The 17,491-nt window shown below is 42.0% G+C and overlaps 1 protein-coding gene across 3 annotated transcripts in view; it reads left to right on the top strand.

The window, feature by feature from the left end:
* PIGG (phosphatidylinositol glycan anchor biosynthesis class G (EMM blood group)) overlaps window positions 1–17,491 on the top strand; it is a 168,070-nt gene that overhangs the window by 23,957 nt on the left and 126,622 nt on the right. For all 3 annotated transcript variants that reach the window (XM_077270283.1, XM_077270261.1, XM_077270272.1), the window contains one exon: window positions 8,486–8,627. In XM_077270283.1, coding sequence (XP_077126398.1) covers window positions 8,486–8,627 — 142 coding nt within the window. The remainder of the gene's footprint in view (window positions 1–8,485; window positions 8,628–17,491) is intronic.

Below are 17,491 nucleotides of genomic sequence, written 5' to 3'. Positions count from 1 at the left end.
TCACTTATTCCACACCAGGAACGACATAAAAAAATAAATAAAACCAATTCTTCACCTGCTGTTCATTCTGCCTCCCAAGGATCGCAGTAAGGCTCAGCCCACATTTATCCAGTGCTCTGCGCTGAGCGCTTATTCTGCGGTTTCTGTATAAATTTCTGATAGGTGATTCAGACAGAACCCCCTGCAGAAGATTCCCTATAATGAGGCAGAAGAAGGAACTGTGCACACTCTCTGGCCTATGATCTGGCGGTGTCTGTTTTTTATGCGTACATAAAAGCGCAGTCCGCCACAGTATTGTGCACTTCAGCTGTTTCCTTTTCAGAACAGATGCCAGATGGAGTCCAGAGTAACTCTGCTGCCTCATTATAGTAAATGGATCCCTCAGAAGTTTCACCTGAATCGGGTTATGTAAAATATTACCAATAAAAGCTTCTGCTCAATACACAAAAAAAGCAAGTCCCCACTCAGGTCTGTCACCTGTCATTGGAAATATAGGGGCTTCCACGTTACTGGTAGCACCAAGACTTTGGAAAAGTGCTATGGCTTCTTGCATCCCCAAAGAAATCTAGTGAATTCTGCAAATCCAAATGCCCCCCTCCCTTCTGCGCCTCAGTGTGCCTAAACGACATTTAGCGTCCACATGTTTGTCATTTCTGTAGTGATGAGAGCCCTCCTCATTTACGAGTGCATGTCTCCAGAAGCACAAGCTGGGCACTACAACATACTGGGCAGTTTGCAATTTAATCAGTAGCATCCACTACTGCTTGTTTCTGGAAAATGCCCATTGTCACTACACCTGTATATAAATTTCCAAATGGGTATAATTCCTAAAATGGAGTCTCTTGAGGGGGGATTCTGCTCTTCTAGCACTTGGGGACTATGTATATGGTGTCCGCAAAAAATTCTAGGAAAATCTGCGCTCCAGGAGGCAAATAGCGCTCTGTCCCTCCCGAGTCTCGCCGTATGTCTGTGACATATAGGGTATTTCTACTTTCAGCAGAAATTGTGGGACAAATTTTGGTGCCATTTTATCCCACTCCTACTTGTGAAAATGTAAAATCTGGGGCTAAAGCAAAATTTTTGTGATTAAAAATGTAATTTTCTGTTTTTTTTTCACTGCCCAATGGTATAAAATTCTGTGACCAACCTCTAGTGTCAATATGATCACTGCACCAGTAGATTAATTCACTAAGAGGTGTATTTTTTAAAATGGGGTCATTTAGGAGGGTTCTGCTGTTCTGGCGCCTCAGGGGCTCTCCCAGTGGGCCATGGCACCCACAAACCATAACAGTAAAATCTGCAATATAATATGGTGTGCTTTTCCTTCTGAACTTTGCTCTGTGCCTGAAATATTTTTCCTGTTTACATGTAGGATATTGGTGTACTCAGGATACATTTTTTCAACAAACTGAGCTCCATTTTTTCCTATTAGCCCTTAGAAAAGTAAATACTTTGGGCTAAAACAGCATTTTAGTGGTAAAAATGTAATTATTAGAGATAGGCGAACCCGAACAGTAAAGTTTGGAGTCCATACCGAATACCTACTGTTTGTGGTTTGTGCACGGACCCCGAACATGGAGTTCTCCAGGAAGATCCGTGTTACTGTTCGTGTTCCGCACCCCTAACATCGGGTGTTTCTCGTGCTGTCATATGCTGCTTCTGATCGGCGGTAAAATCAAGCTAATAACAGCGAGAGCAGGCGGCGGCTGAAGGGAGTATTCATCAGCCAGCGCCTGAGTTCTAAGTAAATAAGTAAGAAAAACAAAGCTGGGTAGGTTCCCATTTAGTTTTGATAACCAGCCAGGCAAAACTAAAAGATGGGGGTTGCAACCCTCAGCTGTCAGCGTTGGCAAGGCTGGTTATTAAGAATAGGGGGGTCCACAAGCCGTTATTTTAAATTATTTATTTAAAAGTAAATAATTAAAAAAAAAAAAAAGTCTTGAGTTTTTTTTCTCATTGTGCTAGCGGTGGTTACCGCAGTTCAGGGGCTCACTCACTGCAATTCATTCTTCTCTGCTTCTCAGCATGAACGGTCGCATGATGCCACCGTTCATTCTGAAGAGCACATGTGGCACAGATGGATTACGGCGTGGGACATTATGAATGCCATTCATCCCTCATCCACCCATCATCCATCCATCCATCCATCCATCCCTCATCCATCCATGCCACTCAGCCTCAGTGACCGGCAGTAACCTTGATGTCGTCACCGCTGGTCACTGATGCTGCTGGTCACTGACGCAGCTCATTTCTCAGTGGTTCTCTGTCTGTTCGGTCACATCTTGGCATGGATTACGGCGTGGGACAGAATAACGGACAGGTGAGGGATATGGTTGTTTTTTATTTTTATTATATGACAGTAGCCCATGACTTCAATGGATTGTGTGTTAGGTGAATATAACTGTGTTTTTTGTTATTTTAAATTAACAAGAGTTTTTTTTTATTTCAAATAAAATACTTTATACTTGCTGTGTGTTTATTTACCATGTAACTATAGGATTAGTAATGGATAGGTGTCTTATAAACGCCTCTCCATTACTAAGCCTTACTGGGCTTGATGTCACCTGACTATACAGAGGTGACATCAACCCCACAAATATTACCCCACTTGATACTGCTACAGGACAAGTGGGAAGAGCTGGGCAATGCACCAGAATTTTCAAATCTAATAGATGCACTTTTTTAGGGGGCTTTGGGCTGCTAATTTTAGGCTGGGGGGGCAATATCCATGGTTCCTTACCAGCCTGAGAATACCAGCCCCCCCCCCCCCCCTCCGTTGTTTGCCTTAGCTTGGCTGGTTGTCAACAACCAGCCAAACCATCTGACAATAAACAACTAGGAGAATGGGGGGCAGTAAAACTCATCCATCTTCTTCTGTCATCTTCCTCCATCTTTTCATTATCTTCATCCTTCTGTTTTTATTCTTTATCTTCTTCTTTGTCTGGATCTTCTCCCCTGACCCCTCTGGGCACCTGACAGAGAGAGAAGAAAGGGAGATGTACCTCTCCTTCCAGACTTTCATTTTACGTCCATGCCTCCTGAAACCGACCAGCTCTGGTGGGCTAGTGGGTAGGAGACAGGGGCCTGGACCAATGTTTGGATCACCTAAACACTATTTTGTGTTAGGGGTTAGGGTCCTGCTGGCTAGACATACGAGGATACAGTGGCAGTGCACGCCGTACTCCTTGTTTCTACGTGGGAGTACAGTTGTGACTGTTCATACTGTATCCGTCCAGAGGTAAGGGTAGGAAATCCATCTGAAAAAGAAGAGACTTTACTGGAAAATGACGAAAACCGATGTAGAAAATTTGGTCTAGTAAAAGACACGTGTCCACCTCCTACTGACACTAAGCTAAATTGATTAACCTAGTGCCGGTCATTGGGGTGTTCACTGCAGAGGAGGTGCTAACTTTTTTGTGCATAGTGGCAGCAGCATACACCCATGGTTTCCTGTGTCCCCCAATGAAGGCTCCAAGAAACAGATTTTACGGTGAGTAGCCTAAAACCCTGTTTTCTGCTTCACAATAGTTTTCAACTGGAGGTGCATCTGAGAACGCACATGCAGTTGAAAATAACGCTGGGCGCAGCTACACCCTCCGAGATTGAGATCGTTACACTCCTGAGCATACCTTTTTATGAGCATACCTTTTTAGACTGTGTTCACATCCGTGTTTTTCATTTTTGTTGTTTTAGTCCACCATAGGAAAATACGAATAAAAATGGTGACAGTGCTGGATCTAATTCTATCAGCCCAAGAGACCACATTGATTAAAATGGTGTTGGGTCTCTGTCAGTGTTCATACTTCCACAGTGTCAAATAGTTTAACCCCTTAGCGACCGCTAAGGGTACTTATTTCCTCATTGATGTTTTAAAACGGCGATTGGGAATAAGGCTGTAGCGTCCCCCAGAGTCAGAAAATCTCGGCTACTGAGGATAGCTGAGACCCCAGAGAACAAGATCAGGTACAGATTTTCTGTGTCCGGTCATGTGATATCCGTTATTCAGTGAATAACAGTGGTCACAAAAAAAAAGTGTCAGCTGTTGCAATGATTTTTCTCTCTTTTGACATGATATACTGTATATACTCGAGCATAATTTTGCCACAAAAAACTGGTAAAAAAAAATTGACTCGAGTATAAGCCTAGAGTGGGAAATGCAGCAGCTACTGGTAAATTTCAAAAATAAAAATAGATACGAATAAAAGTAAAATTAATCGAGACATCAGTAGGTTAAGTGTTTTTGAATATTCATATTGAATCAGGAGCCCCATATAATGCTCCATAAAGTTCATGAAGGGCCCCATAAGATGCTCCATGCAAAATGTGTCCCATATAATGCTCCATAAAGTTCATGAAGGGCGCCATAAGATGCTCCATATTAAAATATGCCCCATATAATGCTGAAATTTTTCCTATTGGTTCCTTTTGATCACTGGGATAGATCACATCACAGTGATCAAAATAAAAAAAAGTAAATCAAACCCCCCTGTGTCCATCCACTTAGTTAAAAATGATAATATACGGTACATAATTTTTTTTCCATCCTTTGCAGTCGGGCTTGGGGTAAGGGGTGTGTTAGGATTGTTTTTTATAAAAATAAAAATTAAAAAAAAAATGACGATATGACTGCTAATATTAAGCGCAAGTACTTGCTACTCGAGTTTGAAACTGGTGCTCGGCTTTGCACAGTGTATCACGGCTCTGCGCATGTTTTTTTTTTTTTTTGGAGTTGATAGCCATGAAACATGCGGTGCATGTCACTCGGGCACCCTCGAGATTTGGTGCATGCCCGAGCACCCAATGCAAACTGGGCTAGTGAACACTTGCTCAACACTAATGACGACCTAATGTTCAAAATGCTCACTATCCTCCTGGATACAATCCTTGAGGGGTGTGGTTTCCAAAATGAGGTCACTTGTGGGGGATTTTCACTGTTTATGCACATCAGGGGCTCTCCAGAAGCGACATGGCGTCCGCTAGTTGTTCCAGCAAATTTTGCATTCGAAAAGTCAGATGGCGCTCCTTCCCTTCCGAGTCCTGCTGTGCGCCCAAACAGTGGTTTTCTCCCACATAATGGGTATCGGCATGCTCAGGAGAAATAGCACAACAAATTTTGTTTTTTGTTTTTCCTGGTACCCTTGCAATAATAAAAAAAAATTTGGTCTAAATTAATTTTTTGGTGAAAAATGTTCATTTTTTCTCCATATTACAAAAATTCCTGTGAACCACCTAAAGGGTTAATAAACTTCTTGAATGTGATTTTGGCGCCTGATAGGTCACTTTTGGGTACTTTCTGTCATATAGACTCAGTCACTTCAAATGTGATGTTGTCCCTAAAAAAAAAAAAAAAAAAATTTGTAAATCGACGGTCAACTTATTAACTACCTTAAAACTACCTAACGAAAAAAATGTTTTAAAGATTGTGCTGATGTAAAGTAGACATGTGGGAAATGTTTCTTATTAACTATTTTGTGTGACAGAACTCTCTTATTTAAGGGCATAAAAAGTAAAAGTTTGGAAATTGCTAAGGTTTCAAAATTTTTTAAAAATTTTGAGTTTTTTCACAAATGAGCGCAAGTTACAGTTGCATCTCACAAAATTAGAATATCATCAAAAAGGTAATTTTATTTCAGTTCTACAATGCAAAAAATGAAACTCGTATATTATTTAGAGTCATTACAAGCAGAGTGATCTATTTCATGTGTTTATTTCTGTTAATGTTGCTGATTATGGCTTACAGCCAATGAAAACCCAAAAGTCATTATCTCAGTAAATAAGAATACTTTATAACACCAGCTTGAAAAATCCAAAATGTTGGTCTACTGAAATGTATATTCAGTAAATTCATTCAATACTTGGTCAGGGCTCCTTTGCATCAATTATTGCATCAATACGGCGAGACATGGAGGCGATCAGCCTGTGGCACTACTGAGGTGTTATGAAAACCCAGGTTGCTTTGATAGCGGCATGCAGCTTGTCTACATTGTTGGGTCTGGTGTCTCTCATCTTCCTCTTTACAATACTCCATAGATTATCTATGGGGTTAAGGTCAGGTGAGTTTGCTGGCCAATCAAGCACAGTGATACTGGGTTTTTTAAAACCAGGTGTTGGTACGTTTGGCAGTGTGGACAGGTGACAAGTCCTGCTGGAGAATGAAATTTCCATCTCCAAAAAGCTTGACGGCAGAGGGAAGCATGAAGTGCTCTAAAATTTCCTGGTTGACAGCTGCGTTAACGTTGGTCTTGGTAAAACACAGTGCACCTACGCCAGCAGATGTCATGGCTCCACAAACTATCACTGATTGTGGAAACTTCACTCTAGACCTCAAGCAGCTTGGATTGCCTCTCCACTCTTCCTCCAGACTCTGAGACCTTGATTTCTAAGGTCTACTGTGCAGTATCCACAATCAGTGATGGTTATCTGCTGGTGTAGGTCCACTGTGTTTTATCAAGTCCAAAGTCAGCGCAGCCATCTACCAGGAAATTTTCGAGCACTTCATGCTTCCCTCTGCTGACAAGTCTTTTGGAGATGGAAATTTCATTTTCCTGCAGGACTTGTCACATGTCCACTCTGTCAAAAGTACCAATACCTGGTTTAAAAACAACAGTATCACTGTACTTGATTGGACAGCAAACTCGTCTGACCTTAACCCCATAGATTGTCAAGAGGATGATGAGAGACACCAGGCCCAACAATGCAGACGAGCTGATGGCTGCTATCAAAGCAACCTGGGCTTTCATAACACCTCAGCAGTGCCACAGACTGATTGCCTCCATGCAACGCCGCATTGATTCAGTAATTGATGCAAAGGAGCCCCGACCAAGTATTGAGTGCATTTACTGAATATACATTACAGTAGGCCAACATTTTGGATTTTAAAATCATTTTTTCAAGCTGGTGTTATAAAGTATTGTAATTTACTGAAATAATGACTTTTGGGTTTTCATTGGCTGTAAGCCATAATCATCAACATTAACGGAAATAAACACTTGAAATAGATCACTCTGTTTGTAATTACTCTATCTAATATAGGAGTTTCACTATTTGTGTTGGAAGAGCTGAAATAAATTAACTTTTTGATGATATTCTAATTTTGTGAGATGCACCTGTATATCTAATATATATATTTATATATTACTATCATTAAGTACAATGTCACAAAAAAAGAATTTCAGAATCACCTTAAAAATAGATGTGAATACATGCTTATTGCTTCATAATGTGCGACATTAAGTTTTAACAGAACAACCCCTTTAGGCTATGTGCACACGTTGCGGATTTTGCTGCGAATCCGCAGCGTTTCTGCAGCTGCAGGTCCGCAGCAGTTTCCCATGAGTTTACAGTTCAATGTAAACCTATGGGAAACTGAAAACGCTGTGCTCATGCTGCGGAAAAAAACGCGCCGGAATGCAGTGGTTTACATTCCGCAGCATGTCACTTCTTTGTGCGGAATCGCGGCGATTCTACACACAGAGGAATTCATTGATCCCCTTACTTCCCGCATGGGGCTATGCCCACCATGCGGGAAGTAAGCGGATCATGTGCGGATGGGATGGTACCTGGGGTGGAGGAGAGGAGACTCTCCTCCAGGCCCTGGGAACCATATTTGTGTAAAAAAAAAAAGAAAGAATTAAAATAAAAAATGACATGCTCACCTTCTGATGGCTCCTGAAGTCCTCCCGCCTCTCAGCGCTGCACGCGGCCGTCCGGTCGCAGGGTTGCTATGCGAGCAGAATCTGCGATGACGTCGCGGTCACATGACCGTGACGTCACGAAGGTCCTCGCACAGCATCTTTGGGACCGGACCACCACCTGCAGCGCCAAGGAGATCGGGACGTCAGAGGGTGAGTATAACCATTATTTTTTTATTTTTAACATTAGATCTTTGCAGCATCAATAGTAAAACAAGTGCAGGAGTAAAGCCGCAGCAGAAACCGCGATAAATCTGCAGGGATAACCGCAGCGGTTTTGCCCTGCAGATTTATCAAATCCGGGGAGAACCCGCAGAGGACCCTTCCTACGTGTGCACATAGCCTTATATGCTAAATGATGTCAAATAGAAAAAAAATCTACAATACTTGGCAGCCCTTTCCAGGTCCTCTCCAGCATCACAGGATCACATTTGTGACTTGAGGAATCACGCAGTTCTTCATTGTGAGCGGAAGTCACTTTTTGAACGGAATGAGGCTAGAGAGCATCTTTCTGAGTTTCATTGTCTTATATTGATAATGTTTAGAAAGTGACCTCCACTCAACACCTCAGACGCTGTGTGATTCAGCAAGTCACAAATGTGGTCACGTGACACGTGCTGGAAGTAGCAATACACTCTCTGCATACTGATAATACATTTAATAGAAGAAAAAATAAAAAAAAATCACCAAAGTGCTTTTTTTCTATGCTGTCAGTTTTTGTGTGCCTTTTTTGCGGTACTCAGCATGTATGGCTATAAAACTGAACAGTCTGTATTCATTTTTTTCTCCTACAGGATGAAGATCCATTATTCCCAAGTTTAATTGTTGTCTGTGGTGATCATGGGATGTCCGAGGCAGGAAGTCATGGAGGATCATCTGATGAGGAAGTGCAGACCCCACTCTTGTTAATTAGTTCTGCATTTCAAAACAAAGCAGGTACAGCATTGCTGGAAACACATTCCAATTAGGTAGTTGTGTCCTAGTCATGGTGATTGTGTATAACCTACATATGTTGGGTCTTTCTTTCTTCCATGTACTGGTTTCTGTAATTGTTCAGAAAAAAAAAAGGGTTCATCCAGTATGTTCAGCACTCCCTGGTAACAGGCACCCAGGTAGAAGTATTACAGATCTTCAGTGGTTTATTTAAATTAAAAAACAATATATATAACAACGCATTTCGGCTATATGCTTATTAAAAATAGCCTTCCTCAGGTATAATATTACTTTATAGGTTGCTAGAGTTATATTGTCTACACAGGTCCACTTAGATGATCAATTATGTTGATTGATCAAGACCTGGTGATGCTTATTTGCTGCTTAGTGGTTTTCAGTATATAGCTTTAGCTTATCCGTGTATAAGTTTAAACAGTTGAAATACATGATAAAATATAAATTATAAAAAACACTTAAAACCATTAATTAGCATAAATACAATACATGTGGACAAAATTTTGTCTCTATATCATTATCCATAAATACAATGTATATTCAAGGATTATATCTATTATACTTCTTTAAAAAAAAATCTTTAGTTTATATAGGAACTCATTACATGCGTTCATTTATGACCACTAAACCCCACACCAAAGAAAGAAAACCTAGCCTTATCACCGAATGGAAACCCTATGGTTTTTTATTTATTTTTTTTTTTTTCCTGGTCCTCATGACACCAGTTTCACTAGCAAAAAGTTTGTGAACTAGCCTAAGGATATATCATAGATTGTATCTATCCAGGGATAGCTTATACCCTATTATTTCTATAAGTATCTATTGATCAGCAGCCATATCCTGATCTTAAAAAAAAAATATGCTCTATATGTTCTCCAATCTATCATTAAGGCAGTCAGGATGCAGGGAATGCAATCTGTACATCCAGAAAGCCTCTTTCCTATTCAATAGATGGATTCTATCCGATACATTATGTGGAATTTCTTCAACAGGAGTCAAACTTATCTCAAAATTCTTATTATGATTTATTAAAAGATGTTTCGATAGGCTATGCGTCATTAGCCCAGTTTTTGCATTATGTCAGTGTACGTTTAGGCGCGATCTAACCATCTGTGTGGTTTGACCAACATACTGCATTCCGCAACTACATGTAATTACATATATAAAATAACTACTAGTACAGGTTAAATGATGTTTTATAGGAAAAGTCTCTCCTGTACTATTAGGCTAGTTTACAAACTTTTTGCTAGTGAAACTGGTGTCATGAGGACCAGGAAAAAAAGAAAAAAAGAAAAAACCATACGGTCTCCATTGGGTGATACGGCTAGGTTTTGATTCTTTGGTGTGGGGTTTAGTGGTCATAAATGAGCGCATGTAATGAGTTCCTATATAAACTAAAGAAATGTTTTAAAGAAGTACAATACAGACCAAAAGTTTGGACACACCTTCTCATTTAAAGATTTTTCTGTATTTTCATGACTATGAAAATTGTACATTCACACTGAAGGCATCAAAACTATGAATTAACACATGTGGAATTATATACTTAACAAAAAAGTGTGAAAAAACTGAAATTATGTCTTATATTCTAGGTTCTTCAAAGTAGCCACCTTATGCTTTGATGACTGCTTTGCACACTCTTGGCATTCCCTTGATGAGCTTCACAAGATAGTCACCGGGAATGGTCTTCCAACAATCTTAACCCCTTCATGACCCAGCCTATTTTGGCCTTAATGACCTTGCCGTTTTTTGCAATTCTGACCAGTGTCCCTTTATGAGGTAATAACTCAGGAACGCTTCAACGGATCCTAGCGATTCTGAGATTGTTTTTTCGTGACATATTGGGCTTCATGTTAGTGGTAAATTTAGGTCGATAATTTCTGAGTTTATTTGTGAAAAAAACGGAAATTTGGCAAAAATTTTGAAAATTTCGCAATTTTCACATTTTGAATTTTTATTCTGTTAACCCCTTAACGACCGCCGATACGCCTTTTAACGGCGGCCGCTAAGGGTACTTAAACCACAGCGCCGTTAATTAACGGCGCTGTGGAAAAAGTGAATAGCGCCCCCCAGAGTCGGATTTTCTCTGGGGTCTCGGTTGCCGAGGGTAGCCGAGACCCCAGAGAACATGATTCGGGGGTTTTTTACCGACCCCCGAGTTGCGATCGCCGGTAATTAACCGTTTACCGGTGGTCGCAACAAAAAAAAAAAAAAAAAGTTTTTTACCTCCCCCGGTGCTCCTCGTGCGTCCCCATGGGCGCCGCCATCTTTTTTCCGGGAAAAAATGGCGGGCGCACGCGCAGTACGCCCGCCGCCCGGCACCTGGAAGATCTTTGGGGTCTCGGCTGCCGGGGGTAGCCGAGACCCCAAAGAACATGATCGGGGTCGGTTTGCACCGACCCCTGTTTTGCGATCGCCGGTAATTAACAGTTTACCGGCGACCGCAAAAAAAAAAAAAAAAAAAAAGCGATCTGTATTTCTCTGTCCTCTGATGTGATCACACATCAGAGGACAGAGAAATAGGGGGATTCGGGGACCCTAACATACTCACCCGGTGTCCCTGGGTCCTCTTCTGTCTTCTCCTGCCAGCCGGCTTTTTCCTTATGGCGGGCGCATGCGCAGTGCGCCCGCCATCTGCTGCCATATGCCGGCCGGCAGGAGAAGACGAGTTGGGGCTAAAATTAGGGTTAGGGTTAGGGTTAGGGTTAGAGTTAGGGTTAGAGTTAGAGTTAGGGTTAGGGTTAGGGTTAGAGTTAGGGTTAGAGTTAGGGTTAGGGCTAGGGTTAGGGCTAAATTTAGGGTTAGGGCTAGGGTTAGGGTTAGGCTACTTTCACACTAGCGTTTTTTGGCTTCCGTCGCAATGCGTCGGAGAAAAAACGCATCCTGCAAAAGTGCTTGCAGGATGCGTTTTTTCTCCATTGGCTTGCATTTGCGACGGATTGCCACATGTCGCATCCGTCGTGCGACGGATGCGTCGTGCTTTGGCGGACCGTCGGCACAAAAAAAGCTACATGTAACTTTTTTGTGCGACGTGTCCGCCATTTCCGACCGCGCATGCGCGGCCGGAACTCCGCCCCCGCCTCCCCTCACAATGGGGCAGCGGATGCGTTGAAAAAACAGCATCCGCTGCACCCGTTGTGCGGCGCTTACAACGCTAGCGTCGGTACGTCGGCCCGGCACACTGCGATGGGCCGAGTACGACGCTAGTGTGAAAGTAGCCTTAGGCTTCTATCACACTTGCGTCGGTACGGGGCGGTCGCAATGCGTCGGCCCGACGTACCAACGCACGTTGTGAAAATTGTGCACAACGTGGGCAGCGGATGCAGTTTTTCAACGCATCCGCTGCCCAGTCTATGTCCTGGGGAGGAGGGGGCAGAGTTACGGCCACGCATGCGAGGAAATGGCGGACGCGACGTACAAAAAAAAGGTTACATTGAACTTTTTTTGTGACGACGGGGCTAAAGTTAGGGTTAGGGTTGGGGCTAAAGTTAGGGTTAGGGTTGGGGCTAAAGTTAGGGTTAGAGTTGGGATTAGGGTTTGGATTAGGGTTGGGATTAGGGTTACGTTTGGGATTAGGGTTAGGGGTGTGTTGGATTTAGGGTTTTGATTAGGGTTATGGTTAGGGTTGAGATTAGGGCTGTTTTGGGGTTAGGGTTGTGATTAGGATTACGGATCGGGTTAAGATTAGGGTTAGGGGTGTGTTGGAGTTAGGGTTGGAGTTATAATTTGGGGGTTTCCACTGTTTAGGTACATCAGGGGGGTCTCCAAACACGACAGCCAATTTTGCGCTAAAAAAGTCAAATGGTGCTCCCTCCCTTCTGAGCTCTGCCGTGCGCCCAAACAGTGGTTTACCCCCACATATGGGGCATCAGCGTACTCGGGATAAATTGGACAACAACTTTTGGGGTCCAATTTCTCCTGTTACCCTTGTGAAAATAAAAACTTGGGGGCTAAAAATCTTTTTTGTGGGAAAAAAAAATATTTTTTTATTTTCACTACTATGCATTATAAACTTCTGTGAAGCACTTGGGCATTCAAAGTTCTCACCACATATCTAGATAAGTTCCTTAGGGGGTCTAGTTTCCAAAATTTGGTCACTTGTGGGGGGTTTCTACTGTTTAGGTACATCAGGGGCTCTGCAAACGCAACATAACACCCACAGACAATTCTATCAAAGTCTGAATTCCAAAATGGCGCTCCTTCTCTTCCGAGCTCTGCCGTGCGCCCAAACAGTGGTTTACCCCCACATATTGGGTACCAGCATACTCAGAACAAATTGGACAACAACTTTTGGGGTCCAATTTCTCTTGTTACCCTTGTGAAAATAAAAACTTGGGGGCTAAAAAATCTTTATTGTTAAAAAAAAAATATTTTTTATTTTCACGACTCTGCATTATAAACTTCTGTGATGCACTTGGGCATTCAAAGTTCTCACTACACATCTAGATAAGTTCCATGGGGGGTCTAGTTTCCAAAATGGGGTCACTTTTGGGGGGTTTCTACTGTTTAGGCACATCAGGGGCTCTCCAAACGCGACATGGCGTCCGATCTCAATTCCAGTCAATTTTGCATTGAAAAGTCAAATGGCGCTCCTTTGCTTCCGAGCTCAGCCATGCACCCAAACAGTGGTTTACCCCCACATACGGGGTGTCGGCGTACTCAAGACAAATTGTACAACAACTTCTGGTGTCCATTTTCTCCTGTTACCCTTGGTAAAATAAAAATTTGGAGGCAAAAAGATCATTTTTGTAGAAAAAATGCGATTTTTTTATTTTCACGGCTCTACGTTATAAACTTCTGTGAAGCACCTGGGGGTTTAAATTGCTCACCACACATCTAGATAAGTTCCTTAAGGGGTCTAGTTTCCAAAATGGTGTCATTTGTGGGGGGTCTCCACTGTTTAGGCACATCAGCGGCTCTCCAAACGTGACATGGCGTCCGATCTCAATTCCAGCCAATTCTACATTGAAAAAGTAAAACGACACTCCTTCTCTTCCAAGCTCTGCGGTGCGCCCAAACAGTGGTTTACCCCCACATATGGGGTATTGACGTACTCAGGAGAAATTGCACAACAACTTTTGTGGTCTAATTTCTCCTGTTACCCTTGTGAAAATAAAAATTTGGGGGCAAAAAGATCATTTTTGTAGAAAAAATGCGATTTTTTATTTTCACGGCTTTACGTTATAAACTTCTGTGAAGCACTTGGGGGTTCAAAGTGCTCACCGAATATCTAGATAAGTTCCTTAAGGGGTCTAGTTTCCAAAATGGTATCACTTGTGGGGGGTTTCCACTGTTTAGGCACATTAGGGGCTCCCGAAACGCGACATGGCGTCTGATCTCAATTCCAGCCAATTCTGCATTGAAACAGTCAAACGGTGCTCCTTCACTTCCAAGCTCTGCGGTGCGCCCAAACAGTGGTTTACCTCCACATATGGGGTATCGGCGTACTCAGGAAAAATTGCACAACAAAATTTGTGGTTAAATTTCTGTTTTTACACTTGTGAAAATTAAAAAAAATGGTTCTCAAGTAAAATGTTTGCAAAAAAAAGTTAAATGTTCATTTTTTTTCTTCCACATTGTTTCAGTTCCTGTGAAGTACGTAAAGGGTTAATAAACTTCTTGAATGTGGTTTTGAGCAGCTTGAGGGGTGCAGTTTTTAGAATGGTGTCACACTTGGTTATTTTCTATCATATAGACCCCTCAAAATGACTTCAAATGAGATGTGGTCCCTAAAAAAAAATGGTGTTGTAAAAATGAGAAATTGCTGGTCAACTTTTAACCCTTATAACTCCCTAACAAAAAAAAAAATTGTTTCCAAAATTGTGCTAATGTAAAGTAGACATGTGGGAAATGTTATTTATTAACTATTCTTTGTGACATATCTCTCTGATTTAAGGGCATAAAAATACAAAGTTTGAAAATTGCAAAATGTTAAAAATTTTCGCCATATTTCCATTTTTTTCATAAATAATCGCAAGTAATATCGAAGAAATGTTACCACTAACTTGAAGTACAACATGTCACGAAAAAACAATCTCAGAATCAGTGGGATCCGATAAAGCGTTCCAGAGTTATAACCTCTTAAAGTGACACTGGTCAGAATTGTAAAAATTGGCTTGGTCATTAAGTACCAAATTGGCTCTGTCACTAAGGGGTTAAACCAGAGAGTTATGTGATACAAAATAGTTAATAAATAACATTTCCCACATGTCTGCTTTACATCAGCACAATTTTGGAAACAAATTTTTTTTTTGCTAGGAAGTTATAAGGGTTATAATTTGACCAGTGATTTCTCATTTTTACAACAAAATTTACAAAACCATTTTTTTTAGGGACCACATCACATTTGAAGTCAGTTTGAGGGTTCTATATGGCTGAAAATACCCAAAAGTGACACCATTCTAAAAACTGCACCCCTCAAGGTGCTCAAAACCACATTCAAGAAGTTTATTAACCCTTCAGGTGTTTCACAGCAGCAGAAGCAACATGGAAGTAAAAAATGAACATTTAACTTTTTAGTCACAAAAATGATCTTTTAGCGAAATTTTTTTTTTTTTCCCAAGGGTAAAAGGAGAAACTGGACCACGAACGTTGTTGTCCAATTTGTCCTGAGTACGCTGATACCTCATATGTGGGGGTAAACCACTGTTTGGGCGCACGGCAGGGCTCGGAAGGGAAGGAGCGCCATTTGACTTTTTCAATGAAAAATTGGCTCCAATCTTTAGCGGACACCATGTCGCGTTTGGAGAGCCCCCGTGTGCCTAAACATTGGAGCTCCCCCACAAGTGACCCCATTTTGGAAACTAGACCCCCCAAGGAACTTATCTAGAAGCATAGTGAGCACTTTAAACCCCCAGGTGCTTCACAAATTGATCCGTAAAAATGAAACAGTACTTTTTTTTCACAAAAAAATTATTTTAGCCTCAGTTTTTTCATTTTCACATGGGCAACAGGATAAAATGGATCCTAAAATTTGTTGGACAATTTCTCCTGAGTACACCGATACCTCATATGTGGGGGTAAACCACTGTTTGGGTGCACGGCAAGGCTCGGAAGGGGAGGCGTGCCATTTGACTTTTTGAATGGAAAATTAGCTCCAATCGTTAGCGGACACCATGTCGCGTTTGGAGAGCCCCTGTGTGCCTAAACATTGGAGATCCCCTACAAGTGACCCCATTTTGGAAACTAGACCCCCCAAGGAACTTATCTAGATGCATAGTGAGCACTTATAACCCCCAGGTGCTTCACAGATGTTTATAACGCAGAGCCGTCAAAATAAAAAATAATTTTTCTTTCCTCAAAAATGATTTTTAGCCCAGAATTTTTTATTTTCCCAAGGGTAATAGGACAAATTGGACCCCAAATGTTGTTGTCCAGTTTGTCCTGAGTACGATGATACCCCATATGTGGGGGTAAACCACTGTTTGGGCGCACCGCAGGGCTTGGAAGGGAAGGCACGCCATTTGGCTTTTTGAATGGAAAATTAGCTCCAATCATTAGCGGACACCATTTCGCGTTTGGAGAGCCCCTGTGTGCCTAAACATTGGAGCTCCCGCACAAGTGACCCCATTTTGGAAACTAGACCCCCCAAGGAACTTATCTAGAAGCATAGTGAGCACTTTGAACCCCCAAGTGCTTCACAGAAGTTTATAACGCAGAGCCATGAAAATAAAAAATAATTTTTCTTTTCTCAAAAATGATTTTTTAGCCCACAATTTTTTATTTTCCCAAGGGTAACAGGAGAAATTGGACCACAAAAGTTGTTGTGCAGTTTCTCCTGAGTACGCTGATACCCCATATGTGGGGGTAAACCACTGTTTTGGCACACGTCGGGGTTTGGAAGGGAAGTAGTGACGTTTTGAAATGCAGACTTTGATGGAATGATCTGCGGGCGTCAGGTTGCGTTTGCAGAGCCCCTGATGTGCCTAAACAGTAGGAACTCCCCACAAGTGACCCCATTTTGGAAACTAGACCCCCCAAGGAACTTATCTAGATGTGTGGTGAGCACGTTCAACCCCCAAGAGCTTCACAGAAGTTTACAACGCAGGGCCGTGAAAATAAAAAATCATTTTTCTTTCCTCAAAAAAGATGTTTTAGCAAGCAATTTTTTATTTTCACAAGGGTAACAGGAGAAATTGGGCCACAATATTTGTTGCCCAGTTTGTTGTGAGTGTGCTGGTACCCCATATGTGGGGGTAAACCACTGTGGGCGCACGTCAGGGCTCGGAAGGGAAGTAGTGACATTTGAAATGCAGACTTTGATGGAATGGTCTGCGGGCATCACGTTGCATTTGCAGAGCCCCTGATGTGCCTAAATAGTAGAAACACCCCACAAGTGACCCCATTTTGGAAACTAGACCCCCGAAGGAACTTATCTAGATGTGTGGTGAGCACTTTTAACCCCCAAGTGCTTCACAGAAGTTAATAACGCAGAGCCGTGAAAATAAAAAATAATTGTTCTTTCCTCAAAAATTATGTTTTAGCAAGTAGTTTTTTATTTTCGCAAGGGTAACAGGAGAAATTGGACCCCAACAGTTGTTGCCCAGTTTGTCCTGAGTACGCTGGTACCCCAAATGTGGGGGTACACCACTGTTTGGGCGCACGTCGGGGCTTGGAAGGGAGGGAGCACCATTTGACTTTTTGATTTCAAGATTGGCTGGAATCAATGGTGGCGCCATGTTGCGTTTGGAGACCCCTGATGTGCCTAAACAGTGGAAACCCCTCAATTCTAACTTCAACACTAACCCCAACACACCCCTAATCCTAATCCCAACTGTAGCCATAACCCTAATCACAACCCTAACCCCAACACACCCCTAACCACAACCCTAATCCTAACCCTAATCCCAACC

The sequence above is a fragment of the Ranitomeya variabilis genome, chromosome 1, assembly GCF_051348905.1.
Source record: "Ranitomeya variabilis isolate aRanVar5 chromosome 1, aRanVar5.hap1, whole genome shotgun sequence".
Classification (NCBI taxonomy): domain Eukaryota; kingdom Metazoa; phylum Chordata; class Amphibia; order Anura; family Dendrobatidae; genus Ranitomeya; species Ranitomeya variabilis.
Note: the sequence above shows the minus strand (reverse complement) of the source record. Positions and strands in the feature narration are given on the sequence as shown.